At 41.8% G+C, this 16,166-nt stretch overlaps 2 protein-coding genes across 7 annotated transcripts; one reads left to right on the forward strand and one right to left on the reverse strand.

Annotated features, from left to right (window-relative positions):
- Nucleotides 1-1,796: 1,796 nt before the first annotated feature.
- Nucleotides 1,797-4,145, forward strand: dnajc19 (DnaJ (Hsp40) homolog, subfamily C, member 19). The gene is made up of 6 exons (XM_053430343.1): nt 1,797-1,910; nt 2,271-2,322; nt 3,113-3,186; nt 3,334-3,413; nt 3,706-3,776; nt 3,953-4,145. Exons 1-6 carry the CDS (start codon nt 1,908-1,910, stop codon nt 4,021-4,023), a joined length of 351 nt encoding a protein of 116 aa, XP_053286318.1. The 5' UTR covers nt 1,797-1,907; the 3' UTR covers nt 4,024-4,145.
- A 560-nt stretch (nt 4,146-4,705) lies between these two features.
- Nucleotides 4,706-15,814, reverse strand: fxr1 (FMR1 autosomal homolog 1). 6 transcript variants are annotated; one of them, XM_053430337.1, is made up of 19 exons: nt 15,721-15,814; nt 13,260-13,312; nt 13,054-13,147; nt 12,886-12,957; nt 12,569-12,717; nt 12,350-12,443; nt 12,106-12,222; nt 11,658-11,828; nt 11,379-11,457; nt 10,644-10,789; nt 10,415-10,501; nt 9,504-9,635; nt 9,052-9,331; nt 8,816-8,909; nt 8,528-8,637; nt 7,878-8,087; nt 7,605-7,682; nt 7,009-7,094; nt 4,706-6,576 (listed from the first exon to the last, which is right to left on the reverse strand). In XM_053430337.1, exons 1-19 carry the CDS (start codon nt 15,769-15,771, stop codon nt 6,388-6,390), a joined length of 2,292 nt encoding a protein of 763 aa, XP_053286312.1. In that variant the 5' UTR covers nt 15,772-15,814; the 3' UTR covers nt 4,706-6,387. The 6 variants fall into 6 exon arrangements, with proteins under 6 accessions (XP_053286312.1, XP_053286311.1, XP_053286316.1 ...); XM_053430336.1 differs by having other exon boundaries at nt 10,415-10,508; nt 10,642-10,789; XM_053430341.1 differs by lacking the exon at nt 9,504-9,635.
- Nucleotides 15,815-16,166: the final 352 nt, after the last annotated feature.

Genomic DNA, 16,166 nt, shown 5'->3' on the forward strand with positions numbered 1-16,166 from the left:
AAATGAGACAAGTTAGCTAAAATGAGACGATTAGCTAAAATGAGACAAACTAGCTAACATGAGACAAGTTAGCTTAAATGAGACAAGTTAGCTAAAATGAGACGATTAGCTAAAATGAGACGATTAGCTAAAATGAGACAAACTAGCTAACATGAGACAATTTAGTTAACTTGAGACAAGTTAGCTTAAATGAGACAAATTAGCTTAAATGAGACAAGTTAGCTAAAATGAGACGGTTTGCTAAAGTGTGATGGTTTGCTAACGTGAGACAAGTTAGCTAAAATGAGACAGTTTGCTTAAATGAGACAAGTTAGCTAACATGAGACAAGTTAGCTAACTTGAGACAAGTTAGGTAACATGAGACAAGTTAGCTAACATGAGACAAGGTCGCTTGAATCTGACAAGTTAGCTTAAATGAGACAAGTTAGCAAACATTAGAGAAGTTAGCTAAAATGAGACAAGGTAGCTTAAATCTGACAAGTTAGCTAAAATTGAGACAAGTTAGCAAACATTAGAGAAGTTAGCTAAAATGAGACAAGTTAGCTTAAATGAGACAATTAGCTAAAATGAGACAAGTTAGCTAACATGAGACAAGTTAGCTAACATGAGACAGTTATCTTATTATCCATGTCAAACCACCATTGTTAAGTCGAACTGAACCTACCACCAAAGGGCTCAGTGAGGACTCCATCTTGGATGAGCGTTCACCTGAGGGACCAGCAAACACAACTCCTCATTGTGCAATCATCCCATAGCACTGCACTTTACTCAATTACATTACTTTGCAAATGATATTTCCATCTGTAGTGAAAGTTACAGTATATTGTCTACATATTCTCTGTATTCTTACTTTATTTTTATTGTTAATATAATTAGATTGCCTATTTTATTCAATGTTATACTTTCATATGTCTTCCTGTCCACCTCATTTTGACTATCTGCTGGTGTAACAAGTGAATTTCCCAAGCATTGGATCAAAAAAAAATCTTATCTTATCTTATCTTATCTTATCTTAAAGCATCAGAATCAGAATCAGAATTATTTTATTTGCCAAGTATGTTTGCACATACAGGAAATTGCTTTGGTCGTTCGTTGGTGCACTCAACATAAAACAACAATATAAAAACAACAATATAGAACAAAATATATACAGTAACAGAGTTATGGGCACGTGCGGTGCTAAGGTGCAGAGATTGGTGATAGTGCCAGTAATATATCAAGTATAAATTATTTGCATCTCATCTTATCTCGTCTCATCTCATCTCATCTCATCTTATCTTATCTCATCTTATCTCATCTTACCTTATCTTATCTCATCTCATCTTATTCAGGTGCACTAATTAAAAACCCACAGTTTTAGCAATCGAGTTAAACTTTTGCAAAGACATCACAATCATGATTTTGTCTGTCTTCATGAAATCTTCATAAACCAGTGAAGAAATCATCAGGAAGTTAGACCAACTCCAGAACAAGCATTGGAATGTTTGTGTTTTAAATGTTCTTCAGTGTTATAGAGATTTATTGATAGTTATTGGTGTTAGTATTAATACGTAGGAATGAGAAATTTAAGTTATTTTACAAAATGTAAACAAACATACTTGTAGAAATTGTAGCACCAGAACATCACTAAGATCAATACTGTGTTTGTTGAAGGACTTTATTTTCTACATATTAAGGAACGCTTACATGAACACATTATATTGGTGGATACATATTTATATTTATAATGAGCAGGTTCTGTGCAGCTGATTTTAACAAAACAGTAAAAACTGGCAACTTTGCTGCTTTACGACAGTCCCCTTCCATTTCCGGCGTAAACAGAGGAGCAGGGCGCAGAGCGACATGGAGACGAGAGGTCACACGTTCGGATCCTGATCTTCAGCGGACACGGACCTGAACACACAGACATGGTGGGTTCCGACCTGCTGTTCTCCGGATGCACTGATCACCTGCACGTGGCTTCAGCTCAGGAATCGAACCAGCACACGAGATAACGTCCATTCCACATGGCTAAGCTAACGTTAGCTGCAGTCATATGTGTGTGTTTGTGATCCAGCACGACGTGACCCAAACCGAGTGAACGTTTGATTTACGGCTCTAATCAGCCGCGTCACAAACTTCAACTGAGTTATACGAAGTGGTTTGAATGTGTGAAACTAGCGTCAGGGAGGAGGAGCTCGAGTTCGACTCCATGTGACGTGTGTGTTGCTGCATGTTGATCTTGTGTTCTTCCTCCTCATGTGTCACTGTGCTTCTCTGTCCCTGTGCAGGCCAGCTCCATGGTGGCAGCGGGACTGGCTCTGGCTGCTGCTGGGTTTGTCGGTAACGACCTTTATTCATTTATATCTGAAATGAACTGTATTTATAAAGCACGTATTTAAAAACAGAGTCTGACAAGATAAGGATATGTAAGATAAATAACAATCAGCAGGATGCAATGTGACGAGGAAACAAGGTGGTGTTCAAATGAAATGAATAACTACAGAGCTGTGTCACTTGAAAACTAGAACACATAATATGATGCACTAATATGACAATTAAAATAAATGAACAGGTCAAATAAAAGGTGAAAATGAAACGATAATAGAAAGAAGACACATCTGGCACACGTGTGTTTATCTGTACAGATGTTGTCTTCAGGACTTGTACACACAGATCTGGACTTGCTTGTGTTTCCTGAAGACTTTTCACCTCTCATCAAATTTAGTTCTCTGTCCACCTCATTTCTGTTTCTAATGACAGACTAGATGACTAACATATCCCTGTATGTTGCAGTACAGCCTCAAATAAGAACTTCAACATAGCACACACTTGAATAAACATCTCTCTGAATGATATGTAAAGTGCCTTGAGATAATGTTTATTATAATCTGGTGCTATACAAACTGAATTGAATTGAATTAATAAACTGGCACCTGAGTGTTTATTTAATCTTTTGAACATTTGGATGTTACAAGGTGCAAACTATGGACCGAGTAGAATCTGAACACTATAACCTTCATGAAGGTCAAGTTGTTGCAGGTCTGCTGTATTCGACTGCTTTACTTGTAGCTAGCTGTACTTAATAAACTGAACTTGATGTATCTGCCTCTCACTCCTCCTTGTCTCTCAGGCCGGTATGCCATGCAGGCCATGAAGCAGATGGAGCCTCAGATGAAACAGGCTCTTCAGAGCTTCCCCAAATCTGTGAGTAGGAAACAAGCACATACCTGTAAATACTAGTATGTGTGATAGATTTCTCTTGATCCCTCATTTCACATCTAATTAGTTTATAATAAGTGTTTTTGTGAGTATGGATCCAGGATGTGAGCTATTTGCTGAATGTTGTCACAGGCTTTTGGAGGAGGGTTCTACAGAGGGGGGTTTGAACCAAAGATGAACAAGAGAGAAGCTGCCCTGGTTCTAGGCGTCAGGTACGTGTTCACGCTTTCCCCCAGCACACACAACACTGAGTGCAGATGAAGTTAAGGCGATCATGTATTTGATGAAGCCGCACCAGAGCTTTTGAACAGTTTACGACTGACAATCATTATACATACTAAAGGCTAAACTGAAGACCCATGTTTTCTCTGGGTTTTGGGCGACGTTAAGTTGGTTTTATTCTCATACTTCTCACTTTTGTCAACTCTGGTGTTAATATGTGCATCAAATAAACCTCACTACACAGATTATTACCTTAATTTATGATGTATCTTTGTTTTCCAGTCCAACGGCCAATAAAATTAAGATCAGAGAAGCCCACAGAAAATTGATGATCCTGAACCATCCAGATCGAGGTGAGAAGAAGCTCTAAAAGTTCAGATACATCTCTGGTTTCAGCTGTTAACTATTCAAATATTTTAAAAGCTGTTACAGTCTGTTCTAACATGTAAACACTGTGTTTAGCATGATTGCAAAGACTGATATATGCAGTTTTATCCCATGATTTGATTGATTGATGTTTGATTCCCAGGCGGATCCCCATACCTCGCAGCAAAGATAAATGAAGCCAAGGATCTGATGGACGGACAGATGAAGAAATAGAGATGAAGATGCTGGTCTGACATTGATGTGATTTCACAAAGCTCCTGATCTTGAGCTGACTCAGTGATTATCACTTTTTTAACTGATTGTTCTCAAATAAAATCACACTGTACAAATTGTCACCAGAGCCCTCCCTCATTATCTTTTAAATTTATTTTGTGAACTTTTTAGCAAATTAACTTAAGCTCGTAGTTTTTTCCAAAGTCAAAATCAAACTCATATTCTGATTGTACATTAAAATAATTGCTCCACACTACAAACACTGCACATAAGTAACACACCCACTTTGATTTGATTTACTCATATACTGTCTGGCATCATTTTAGCTTTGGGAGATTTCTCTTGTGACCAGTACGGATGAAAGGAACAGTTAAAGTGAACAGAAACTCTTTACATCTGCATAGACATATCATATTTGGGCAATCATCGCTTTAATTGAAAGATCATTAACAGATTAAGTGTGAATGAGTGAGAAAGACATGTAGACAAAGGGCTGCAAGTTGGGAGTCGAACCTGCAGCCGCAGCAGAGGGCGTAAGATATGAATATACTGCTAAACATTACATTTTTAATTTGTATCTTGATTATAATAATTTGACGGCTGGACTGTGAAGTGACTGAACTGAGTAAAATTGAAAATGCTCCAGTGAGGTGATGTGGCAGCAACAGAGCACACAGTCGGGTTTAGATCTATACAGAAGATCAAGTTTATTTAAGAACTACCTGCATACAAAACATATTGCACATCAACCAACCAGAATGATCCTTAAAAAAAACATACTGGATGTCACAACCCTCAGTAGTCCAAATTGTCTTATGTCTCCAAAATAAACCCCTCGGCAACATGTTGTTTAGTGTCAAGAAAATGAAGAGCTTCTCTTGTTTTTTTTTTCCTTTTGTTTTTTTTAAATACTGTACACTTTTTAAATAAATAAACCAAATAAATCTCCTTCCTTAATGGAACAGTCATGACCAGTTTCCAACCAGTTGGTCTGTGGAAGAATCGTGAAAATGACACTCGCTCGGTTTTCCAGAAACATCTCGAACACGCGGCTCGTCTGGTTCTCGCTGCTGTGACAGGGTTTCTGTTCCAGTGGGAACCGGACAGGGAATCTGTTAATTCCAGTTGATCTCTGGAAGGAACCAGCATCATGTCCTAATTGATGAAAACTTAGATGTTAAACAACGAGATGTTTCCAGGAAACCCAGCACTGAAGGCTACATCTGTCCAGCACGAAACAGTAACAGGTCACTTTCCAGACTCGACTACAATCAACTCTTTTTTTTTAAACAAAGAAAAAGGTTAAGTTTCAGTGCAAAGAAAACAACTCCTCCATTTTTTTTGTTTCCTCTCCAGACACTCTGTAATAACATTTGTCTTCTATGACCAAAGTGGTTGCATATTGAAAAACAAAGCAGCTAACGTCAAACTCAGATAACTGGACTCATTTGCCCCACAAACATTAAGAATAGACACACCTGAATTAAAAAAGATATGCCTCTGACATCCTACCAGGGTCTCGGTGTCGGCCTGCACCTGCCGACGGTGCCGGTGGCACAAAGGAGACGGCTGCTCTGGTTCCACTGTGACAGGTGGAGGCGACCGAGTGACATTGAAATGAGTGAGCAGGATCTCAGGTGGTGTGCAGAGCCAGGCAACGACATGTTGAATCTACTCTCAAGGCACAACAGCTGATCACGTGTATGTCTTACATACTTGGGGGGGGGGGGGGGGGGGGTTTCGACACACCTGCCCGCACTGAGCCGCTGCTCATGCAGAACGCTGAAGCTCCAGACGACTTCAGATTTCATAAAACATCCTGAAAACGGGTGTGGAAGCATCTCTCTGCGTCTGCCTGTTAAAAGGCATGATTTCTTATTCTAAAACCCTGCTATGATGTTATTTATACCAATAAAAACACAACTGCTGAAGTCATACCACAGTCATGGGTTCGAACTGAATCCCTGTCTGCGTCTTTTTTTTTTTACAAATACTGCATTCAGTCCGACCTCCCCCTGAGCTCTCAATGAAGAGTGGACTGAGAGGAACAGTAGAATAGAGATGTATGTACGTCTGAGTGTGTTTGACTATCTTTGGCAAGCTCATACAGGAAGAACTATTGTAAAAAAAAAAATGTAGTAAAGTGGATAGTTGGAACAGAACACATGTAAAATGGGGTTTAGGGTTAAACCTCTAAAACTTGCACAGTGAAAACAGGTTTCAAATATTCGTAACGTAAGAAGGAAAAAAAAAGAACAGTGCTTTTTGTATTTAGACGACGGCTGCTCTAGAGACCGTGAGATTAAATTCAGTGCAGCCAAACATGTTCAAATATTTGAAACCATTTCCTTTGATGCGGTCTGACTAGGAGAGTCCGTTGACAGCGGGCTGTGGGCTCGGGTCCTCGTAGGACACTTTGGCCGGCCTCTCACTGGGAGACCTGGGAGCTTTGCTGGTTCCCTCGCCGTCGGCAGCGGCGTCGCTGTTGTTGGAGCCGTTGGTGGTGGCCGGGGGGGGCGGCGGGCTGTGCTCAGCGATGGCCTCGACCTGAGTCTGAAGAGACAACCGGCACAGAGACGTTAAGAAAAGAATCAAAAAGCAAGATTTACACTAGATAAAAGTATCAGAGGGGCCATCAGGCAATGCTAAAGATCTATGTGAGCTTCAGGTCGTGTCTGTAGTCCAATACGATGCAGAGATAACTAGAAAAATGCATTTTTAAACTATGTATGGTGTAATTTTCTGGACGTCACTTTTCTGATGCTTTAGATTCTCACCCTAATTATGGAGTTATCTATAGAAATTCGTTTTTTGGAGCATGTTTTCTTGACATAGACAAATCAGCTCCACAAGTTTATAATCTCAAGATACCCTCCCAAGTAATTTGCAGAAAATCCTTCCGTTTAATACATGATGGTCGTTCTCTAAGAGCTTTTATAAAGATGAACTGTGTTCTGCCAACAATCTGATCGCTCGAGTACTAACCACATCCTTATTTTTCTTCTTGGGGTCGGTGGAGCTCAACTGTCTGCTCTGAGATTCAGCCCTGGATATGTAGTCAGCCACAGTCACTGCACACACAAGACAAGAGGAAAGAAAAACCCATGGTAAGAATCAGACAGAAGCCGAGATGCTGAGACGGCTGCGTAGCTCTAAAACAATCTGCCCCATGTTTGGAACTTCATCCCGATGAGGATGACAGCAGATCTTGCTCTCCCTGTAGAGAAGCAGAACACAAACAGTGGTGGCAGTGCGAGGGGAGGAATGTTAACACCTGTGCGCTCACTGTGAAAAGCAGGCATGGTTGTCAGCTTTTCAAAGCAAGTTGAGCGACTAGTTGACTGATATTTGTGTAGATGATGACGACACAAAACAAATTGTGGCTGAGTTATTAGTAGAGAATTATGAGGCCAAAGTAACACAGGGAGGATGCATGTTGACGGTCTAACCCGTTACGGGAGGAGTCTTTGTTTAGTAAGTTGGAGACACACAAGCAAACAGGAGGCCTGGTGTTCAACTGTCTCAAGAAGCCATTCAGAGCAGGGACCAGGGGTGAGCACACTGGAGGCTGACGTGGTTACCTGGCTGCCTCTCCTCAGGCAGGCGGTCGCGCCGACGCCGACTACGGTTACGACGCTGAGACTTAGCTTCCGGGTCATCTACGGGTTGTTGGGTCATCACAAAGACAGCGATTGATTTGGGGCTTAACACCGACATTAAACTGCACTGACTCATTTCACACTGATAAACTGAAACTCTCACAGCAACAGTCGCCTCCCAGAGGGAAACGTTTAGAGCATCCTTTGACAAATAGGACACAGGAAGTTTAATTATAGCTCATGTGACTTCCTTACCTATTCCATTTTCACTCATTGAGGCGTTGTCCGACTCGCTCATGCCGTCCATCAGTGTGGCGTCCTCGTCGGTTCTGCGTCGCCGAGACCTCCTGCGGCGGGTTGTGGGCAGGTTGGACTCACTAGCATCCGTATCGGCTGTGTGGTCGGTCTCCGTGTTGGTCTCCAGGACTCCGTAGGCATGGTTATCCTCGTGGCCCTGGGGCCCTCCTGCAGAGAGACAGGCAAAGTTACAAACAAGTTACACTGAGATGAATCAAAACCTACTTTTAAGAAAAGAGAAAGGTGTGTGTGTTAGTTCCTCTCCACACAGTGGGTCCTCTAAAGCCCTGTTCACAAACCACCAACATCCGAGGTTGGTGGTTTCATTATGAGGTCACGGTTAAGTTGACCTTTGACCGTTTGGACTTCAGTTCATCATTTTATCAAATAGTAGTTTGTCGTTATTACCACCTTAATTGTTGGGGAAATTCTTGAAGGCGTTTGAAAGAAATCATGTTCTTTTCAACACCGACACGGTGACATAACAAAGTACCTGGTGAAAACAGAGCCACTAGCCTTTATAACTGAGTACTATTGTTTACTTAGGCTGCCTTCCTGCCTATTTGTGACAACAACAACTGTAAAAAGTGTATGATAGTATATTTTACCATAACTGTTGCTGTATCCTCGTCCTCCTCTTCCTCTTCCTCCACGGCCTCTGCCGGGTCCTGGCCTCCGACGGCTATCTCTCTGTGGCCGCTGGCCTCTCTCCCTGTCCCTGGAAGTCAGTTAGTAAACCATTCAACATCTCACACTAATACATTCACAAAGAAACCTAATGAAAAACATCAACCAGCGAATAATCAATAGCTACTTAACATGAGATGGTCAGGCTTCAAAAACTTCCTTTAATGGCTGATTAACATCTTTGGGTTCAATCGTTTATAACTATTCACCTGTCCTGGTCCTCCCCGGCCAGGGACCAATCACTGAGCTCCTCCTTGCGCTCTGAGTCGGTCTCAGAGGCGTTGGACTGCTCTGAGTTGGTTCCTGAACACAGGCAGATGCACAAGAAGACAGAGAGAAGTTAGGACAGATGTGAACATACTGGAGCTTTTTATTTAATAATTTGTGCACAGACTATTTCAACACTTATATCTGGAAGCATATAAGCTGATTTAGAGGTGCCTACCATATCCAGTGCTGTAGCTGTTGCCTCTGCGTCCACGGCCACGACTGTTGTAGGAGCGGCCGGCATGTACGGTGGACGAGGAGGCATTGGCGCTTCCATCTGCATTGTACGCTCCTCCTCTATCCCCCCTCTCTCCTTTATCCCCCCTGTCCCCTCTCTCTCCTCTGTCCCCCCTCTCTCCTCTCTCGCCCCTCTCTCCTCTCTCGCCCCTCTGACCCTGGGTGACCTGACGCAACTGCTCGTCAATCTGCATCCTCTCCAGACGAAGCTGCTCAACCTCCTGGGCGGAAAAAAAAAATAAGCGAAAAAAGGTTAAAATTAAGTGAAAGAGAATCAGACAGAAAGAAAAGCAAGAAAAAGAAGATGAGATTATAGTAATTAAGCATTTTCAGGAAATCAATAAAATGTCATAGAGAGGTCATCACTGGTCAGCATGCAGTTATCATACACACATCTATATCACATCCAGGGTGCATGCTGTTGCTTATTCTGAATCTTGCTAGGCTGGTTCCCTGTGTAAAATCCAGATTCAGCCTCAGCTCTTCCTCGAGTCGCTGGCCCTCGGTAAGAAGCTCCACTACGTCCTACACACAAAACAAACACACCCACGTGGCACAGACCATGCACATGCATAAACATTCACAGCCAAATACACACCACAGAGCAGCAAAGGGATCATTGGTCATGATTATCATTCAGTGTGATTCACGATAAATAGGAATAATCAGGTATTTCAATGTAGAATTTAACTTCAACACAGGTGGTAATTATGTATGTGGGGAAAACGTCACAGTTGTACTGATGCTGTAACATGTTACTTTGATTTATCTCAACATAACTGATCAATATGATCAAGGCTGTAGGATCATCTTGTGTTTAATGACAAGATGACGACAGACAAAGTAGCCACTGATAAATAAATGGCTTCTGTTCTTTTTTGACAAGTTGATTTGTTTTTTTCGTTAGATTGAAGTTTGTGGTTCATCTCTTCTTTATGAGCAGAGAACGACAAACAAAACATTTTACAAATCTTTAGTTATGTTGCTATTAATTGAATATTATATGTTGTTTTGTTAGCCAAGCTTTACACATCATTACTTTTTGTTATCCTCTTCCATCTGATATCACTTTATATACTTGCACGGCACAAGATCAAATCAAAGCAGCATGTTTTTTATTATGAAGCGGTGAGGAAAGCCAGATAGATGTGAGTCAGGTTGTGTCTATGCAGATTATTCCAACATGCATCATCAATTCCTGCTTTTCATTAGTGAAACACTGGTTAGCATTAGAAAGGTTTGCCGAAAATTATAGCATAAATAAACATGCATCACAAGCACCCACACATACGTACTGTCCTTACATTGAGGTATGAGATGTGATACTCCAGCAACACCTGAACATTGCCAATACTCTCCTTGGTACCAACAAAGGTGAAGGGGACCATTCCCTGTGTCACCAAAAAACAAAAAGACAACACACTAAGTATGGGATTGAATCATCATCTGTATAGTTGTGTGAAACTGGCGGTTATCTTTTCCTGACAAGCAGCTTTATCAGCCGCAGTGAACACGCTGCTGCGGCAGACTTACTTCCTGTTTGGGCTGCTTGTTGTCCTTGTTGTCCTTGTTGTCCTTGTTGTCCTTGTTGTCCTTGTCTCCTTCTATCCTCACCCTCACCACACCGGCCTTGTCCACAATCTCCTGGATGACTTTTCCATTCTTACCGATCACTTTGCCTGCAGACAACAGGGCAGGGGAAGATGACGAAAGAATGAGATGCAGTTGTCAGTAAAAAAAAAAGATTTATCAACAAACTAAAAGCATGATTATAAGTATTAAATCGAACTAAATTAGTAAATATAAAGTAAATAACCATGGTATCTGTATCATTTGTGGAATTTAAATAATTGTGATGTGATTTTACAAAGTTACAGATGAAAATAATCAACTTAATTTACACAGAACCTAAAACACAGTTATATGGTGCTCAACAAGCTAAAAATGAAGAATTGAAGTCAAATAGGAACCAATTAAAAGTTGTTTGAAAACATTGGACATTATTAGGGCAGAAATATAAGAATGTAAATATATAAACAGATGAAAACATCTTTAAATGATGAAATAATAGTCAGTAGGATCAGACCCAGGATACAAACACTTAATATAGTAAAAGGTTAAAGAGTTTTTCAAAGTTGGATAACAAACACAGATATAAAAAGCACAGCACACAGAGCATCTTATTTTCAGCCGCTCTGTGACTGCTGCTGGTAAAAAGAGATTTTCGGGATTTCCAATCTCAAGCAGGAAATGTGCTCGTCTACATACCAACGAAGCTCCTTGGCACCTGGACAGAATCCTCCAGAAACTCCAGGAAGCCCCTGGCCTTCTTCACCGCCTCTGCATTCTACAAGAAAACTCAGTTACTTTATTATTGAACTTAAACACACGCAGAGTCAGAAGGAAGCATCTGTATATTCCAGGTATGATTGTTTAAGTACATGAACAAGTTCAAATGTGTCCATATTAAATGTTTCTCAGACTTGGGTTCATTCACTCCTTCTCCTCTGAAGCTTCGAGCACCCACTCACTCAGGCACCGCCCTACCTCGCCGTAAATCCTGAACGTGCCAGTCTCCTCGTCCAGCTCGATGGCCGTGACACCTGGAACTTTGCGAGCTTGCTGGATGTTGTTGCCGTGGGTGCCGATGGCCAGACCCATCAGATCCATCCTCACAACAAACTCCTCCTGGCAGGACGACACCAGCTGCCTGGAGCTCTGAACAGAGAAGGAGAGGCGTGTCACAGTTTGACTTGACTGAAGAACACAGCTGTAATACTTTGAAATATGTTTTTATAAAGAGAAAAGTTATCATAGTTTACAAGAGCTGAAAATCCACATCCCCCTGCCTGACACAGGACTGTGTAGAGCAACACTAGTTGTACTTAGATAAAACACAAATGAATGTGGTCCATGATCATGTGATTGCTAACTGGGTACTAAGCTTCCTATGTGACCTCAATGAGCAGGTGGTTTTTCGTGGTTACTAACTGACCTCCAGGTGTTTAGTAGCTTCCTGGTTGCGTGACATCAGAAGCAGCTTGGTCCTGAGACTGCGCAGGTGCATGTCACTCAGCAGAGACACACGCTTCACTGTCGTCTCATTGGTGGACTAAACACACACACACAAAATAAAAGAATGAATTATTAACATACATGGAGCTGCTTCTTCTTTGGATGGCGACTAAGAAGAGTCGTCCACTACACAAACATATCGACGACAGGATTAAAGCAGTTACCACAATCACTAGTTGGCTGGTCTCTGGGCAGTAAGACACAGTAAGAGCTCCCACGGCCTTCTTGAATTCCTTATGGGCGTTCTCACTCTGGCACCTGTGATACGAGATCAACAAAATACTTTTTAAAATCCGGTCAAAAATATAAAAACAATGTGAATCGTGAAATACACAAGCTGTAAGACTAGGATTTGTCCAGCACCCTTGTGGTGTTGTACGTACGCTTCTTGTAGGTCCTGAGGAACAGGGACAGAGCACTTGAAAAAGGAGTTCTTGGTGATGGCCTTGTTGGGGTTGACTGGACGCACGCGCTCAAAGGTCACGATCTCGTTGTAGGTGGCATCAAACGCTGCGTACTCAATCACATAGAACTGAAAGTACAGACAGGTTCAGAGTTTAAAACCACATCAACTGACACCTAGTGTGTGTGAAATTAATTTTAAAATACTTAATAATAATGCTGAAAAACTAAAAAGCATTAATTTTCAAAGTAAACATTGAGTGTGAAGCGTAAAAACTTTATTATGATTAACACTCACGTCTCCCTTCATCATGCAAACTTTAGCCAGCCACCAACCACAGGGCTCCTGATCATTGGCTCTGGAGAGGATCTGCCAGGAGATGAAGACAGAGTTAGACCACCAACAGAGAGAGACAAGAAAGCAAAATAAAAATAAAGAGATAGACCATATGTGTGTACTCCTCACCTCCACCTCCTCGCCCTCCCCAATCTCCTTCTTGGCGTCGGCGGCTGGGGGCAACCTGACATCATTGAAGGGCACCTGGCGTTCTGGCTGCCAACTGAAAATATAAGAGTAGTTTCCACCCTTGTTAAAAACATGTTGCTCACAACATTTGTCTTAAATATCATGAACCTGACGTGATTTAAGACAGCAGCTGGAATATGACTCACTTGTTCTCGAAGGCAATGGTGAGAGAGTCATCGTGGATGTCTTTGACAAGGCCCTGCAAGACAGACACAGACACAAAGCTGTAAGAACATCTAGTTGACTGAAGTGAAGAGTTCAACAGAGGAATACGGGGGAAAATGAAAGAAACCTTGTGAAGGACATGAAGAATTTGCAAACAATTTGAAGAAACTGTGAGGAGCAGAGCTTCAAGATGATTCAATTAAAATCTGAAAGACGACTGTTCTCTCTGTGTTGTTGTCTCTCCCTCATCAAGTGTTGTTTTCCCTCTCTCCGGGTGATTTTTCAATGATTCACCTGTTTTCTTATACACAAAATACTTTACTGGCTGATATAGATAAATGTGCAGGGAAGCAACACAACAAAGAGCAAATATAGTATATTGCTAAAAAAATCTAAAAAGTTGAGAGTATAATATGATTTAGAAGTTTGACGATCAGTCAATTGACAGAAAATGATCAGCAACTTCTCTGATAGTTGATCAATTGGAATATTTGCTTAAAATGTACTTAATAATTCACTGGTTCCAGTTAATCTCTGGTAGTTTGCCTTCATTAATAACCACTTGTTCTGTTTATGTACTTGTTCTTTCAGATGTCATTTATCAATTCTTTGAGTCTCCATAAATAAAGTTCCACTCACAAGTAATTTCTTAAAGAGGTGGAACATGTATTTACAGATACCTCGAAGCCCGAGCAAATAAACTAAAATAATCTGCACGGCTCCACACCCAGTGGGACGGGGGAATTTGTTGGGGTATTCTGGGTGTGCTGTGCTGGTACAAGCCATGTGTTACATGCCAAATGTGTCTGGCTGCTATTAAGTGCCTAAGCATGCAGCACAAAGCAAGCAGAGTACATTCCTCTGTCTATGTTTTACACACTATCAATTCACGTTATGCTATGACTTGGTCAAAGAAAAACAGCAATTAGATGTCCTAAGTGGTCTGGACACCCAAAGTCCTGTTGTGTTAAATATTCTACGTTTAGCTAATGGTCAATAAAACCAGCCTGTGTCCTACTGACAAGCTACACTGGTGTCAAAAACACAATTTGAACTGGATGTTGTGTTCCCCCCTTATCATGAAGTCAAGTAGGTGTATTTATATAGTGCGTTAAGAAAGGAGTTGAGCCAAAGGCTTTACAAACATTGCAAAGGAGGAACAAAACAAATATGAATAAAGAGAAAGCAAAACCTGTGTGAGAGGAAGTTGCAATAAAAGACACGCAAGATAGAAATGAGATTAAAGAAAGAAAGAGACATAACAACTTATAAGACAAAGAAGAAGTAGGATTTAGATTTAAGGGAACCATTGCACCAGGTCTTTATCCACAACTGACACAAATACCCACCAATTGTCATATTGATCCAATCTGAGTTAGTTAATAAAAAATAATGCCTAAGTATATTTAAGGAAAATTACTTTTAACAAGTTAAACTATGATCTGTGACCCATTCTTCGAGGTTGATGTCCTCACAAGGTTTAGATTCCATAAAGCTCGTTGCTGTAAATATGGGAGTGAGAGGCCGTGTTCCACGGATCAGTTACATGGACGAGCGAGCGAGGGCGAAATGAAACCAGATAGAAACTGAAAGTACAGGAGAACATCGCTGAAGTTGGTCTTTTACAGAATCACTGAATCACAGCTTCTCAACTCAAACAAGGGCTGAGAACCAAGTGACTCAGGAGGCCTGAACTGAGACGAGAGGAAAGGAAAGGAGGAAAGAGGAAAGGAAAGGAGGATTCAGTGTGGCAAAGGGGATGAGAGAGAGGAGTTAATGGAGAAGAGACTTTAAACAGCAAGTCTAGAAATAGTCTGTGGTGTCGGTGACCCCCCTCCACTGACATGGCAGCCGCTCAGGATTGACAAGGAACAGCTGGCTCACACACACACACAGAGGAAAAAAATAGCTCGGGCATGATGAGGTGTCAAATAATAGACGCACAGACGTGAAGTTTCACAAGAAACCACTGTCATGGCCAGAAATACAACTTCGTTAACATAACACGTTCACTGGAGGGTTATGTGATCGAATCCCGGGCAGCTACACGACCCAATTACCCGAATAAATCATCGCTCGGCTCCCATTTAGCTTCACGTCTTGACGCAAACTAGCTAGCAGGCTAACTTTTAGCTCCAGGAAGCTACCGCCAAACATCGAGCGCAGTAAATAACAACTTGAATCTTTATGAGTTTCCACTGATCGGAGACGAGCTCGTGTTAATTCCCGGCTGAGTGATAGCGAAAGGTCGCTGGTTCGAGAGCTGCCCCAACCGATGCTAGCTTAGCCAGCTAACTCCGGCTAGCAATGCTAGTACAAGCTAACGACGTGGTTCCGGAGCGGGTCGGAACACGCAGCTGGAGCCCGACACCCTCCGGAGGACGTCCCGCACCGTGTGGCGGACTGTCCCCGGTGATAAGGCGTCGATAAGCCGGTATTTACCTTGTAATAAGCCCCGTTGGAGCCGCGGACCTCCACCGCCAGTTCCTCCATATTGGACACGCAAAGGATGCTGGGACGACAGGTGCTGCTGCTGGGAGTGTCAGGGAGGGGGGGGGGGGGGGAGTCGGGGCAGGTGAGAGGTGACACGTGTCAGGGTTGTTTACCAGCTTCCAAAATGAAACCAAACACTCACACAGTGACATAACATGTTTTCATTGTTGTTATTTACATGATATGAACATGTTTTCATTGTTGTTATTTATATGATATGAAAATCTAAGTGAGACTTTGGAGGAGCTGAGGTCCCCGGAACCCAACATGGACGGTGAAAGAGCCTGAACAATTAAACGTTTGGTTCATATGTGGATACATTTTTTTAATTTTTAAAATATCTTCTGCACGCTTCAAATCCTTGTTAAAAACACATGACTTCTCTTTGGTCTTCT

The sequence above is a fragment of the Pleuronectes platessa genome, chromosome 9 (genome assembly GCF_947347685.1).
Source record: "Pleuronectes platessa chromosome 9, fPlePla1.1, whole genome shotgun sequence".
In the NCBI taxonomy this organism is placed as follows: Eukaryota; Metazoa; Chordata; class Actinopteri; order Pleuronectiformes; family Pleuronectidae; genus Pleuronectes; species Pleuronectes platessa.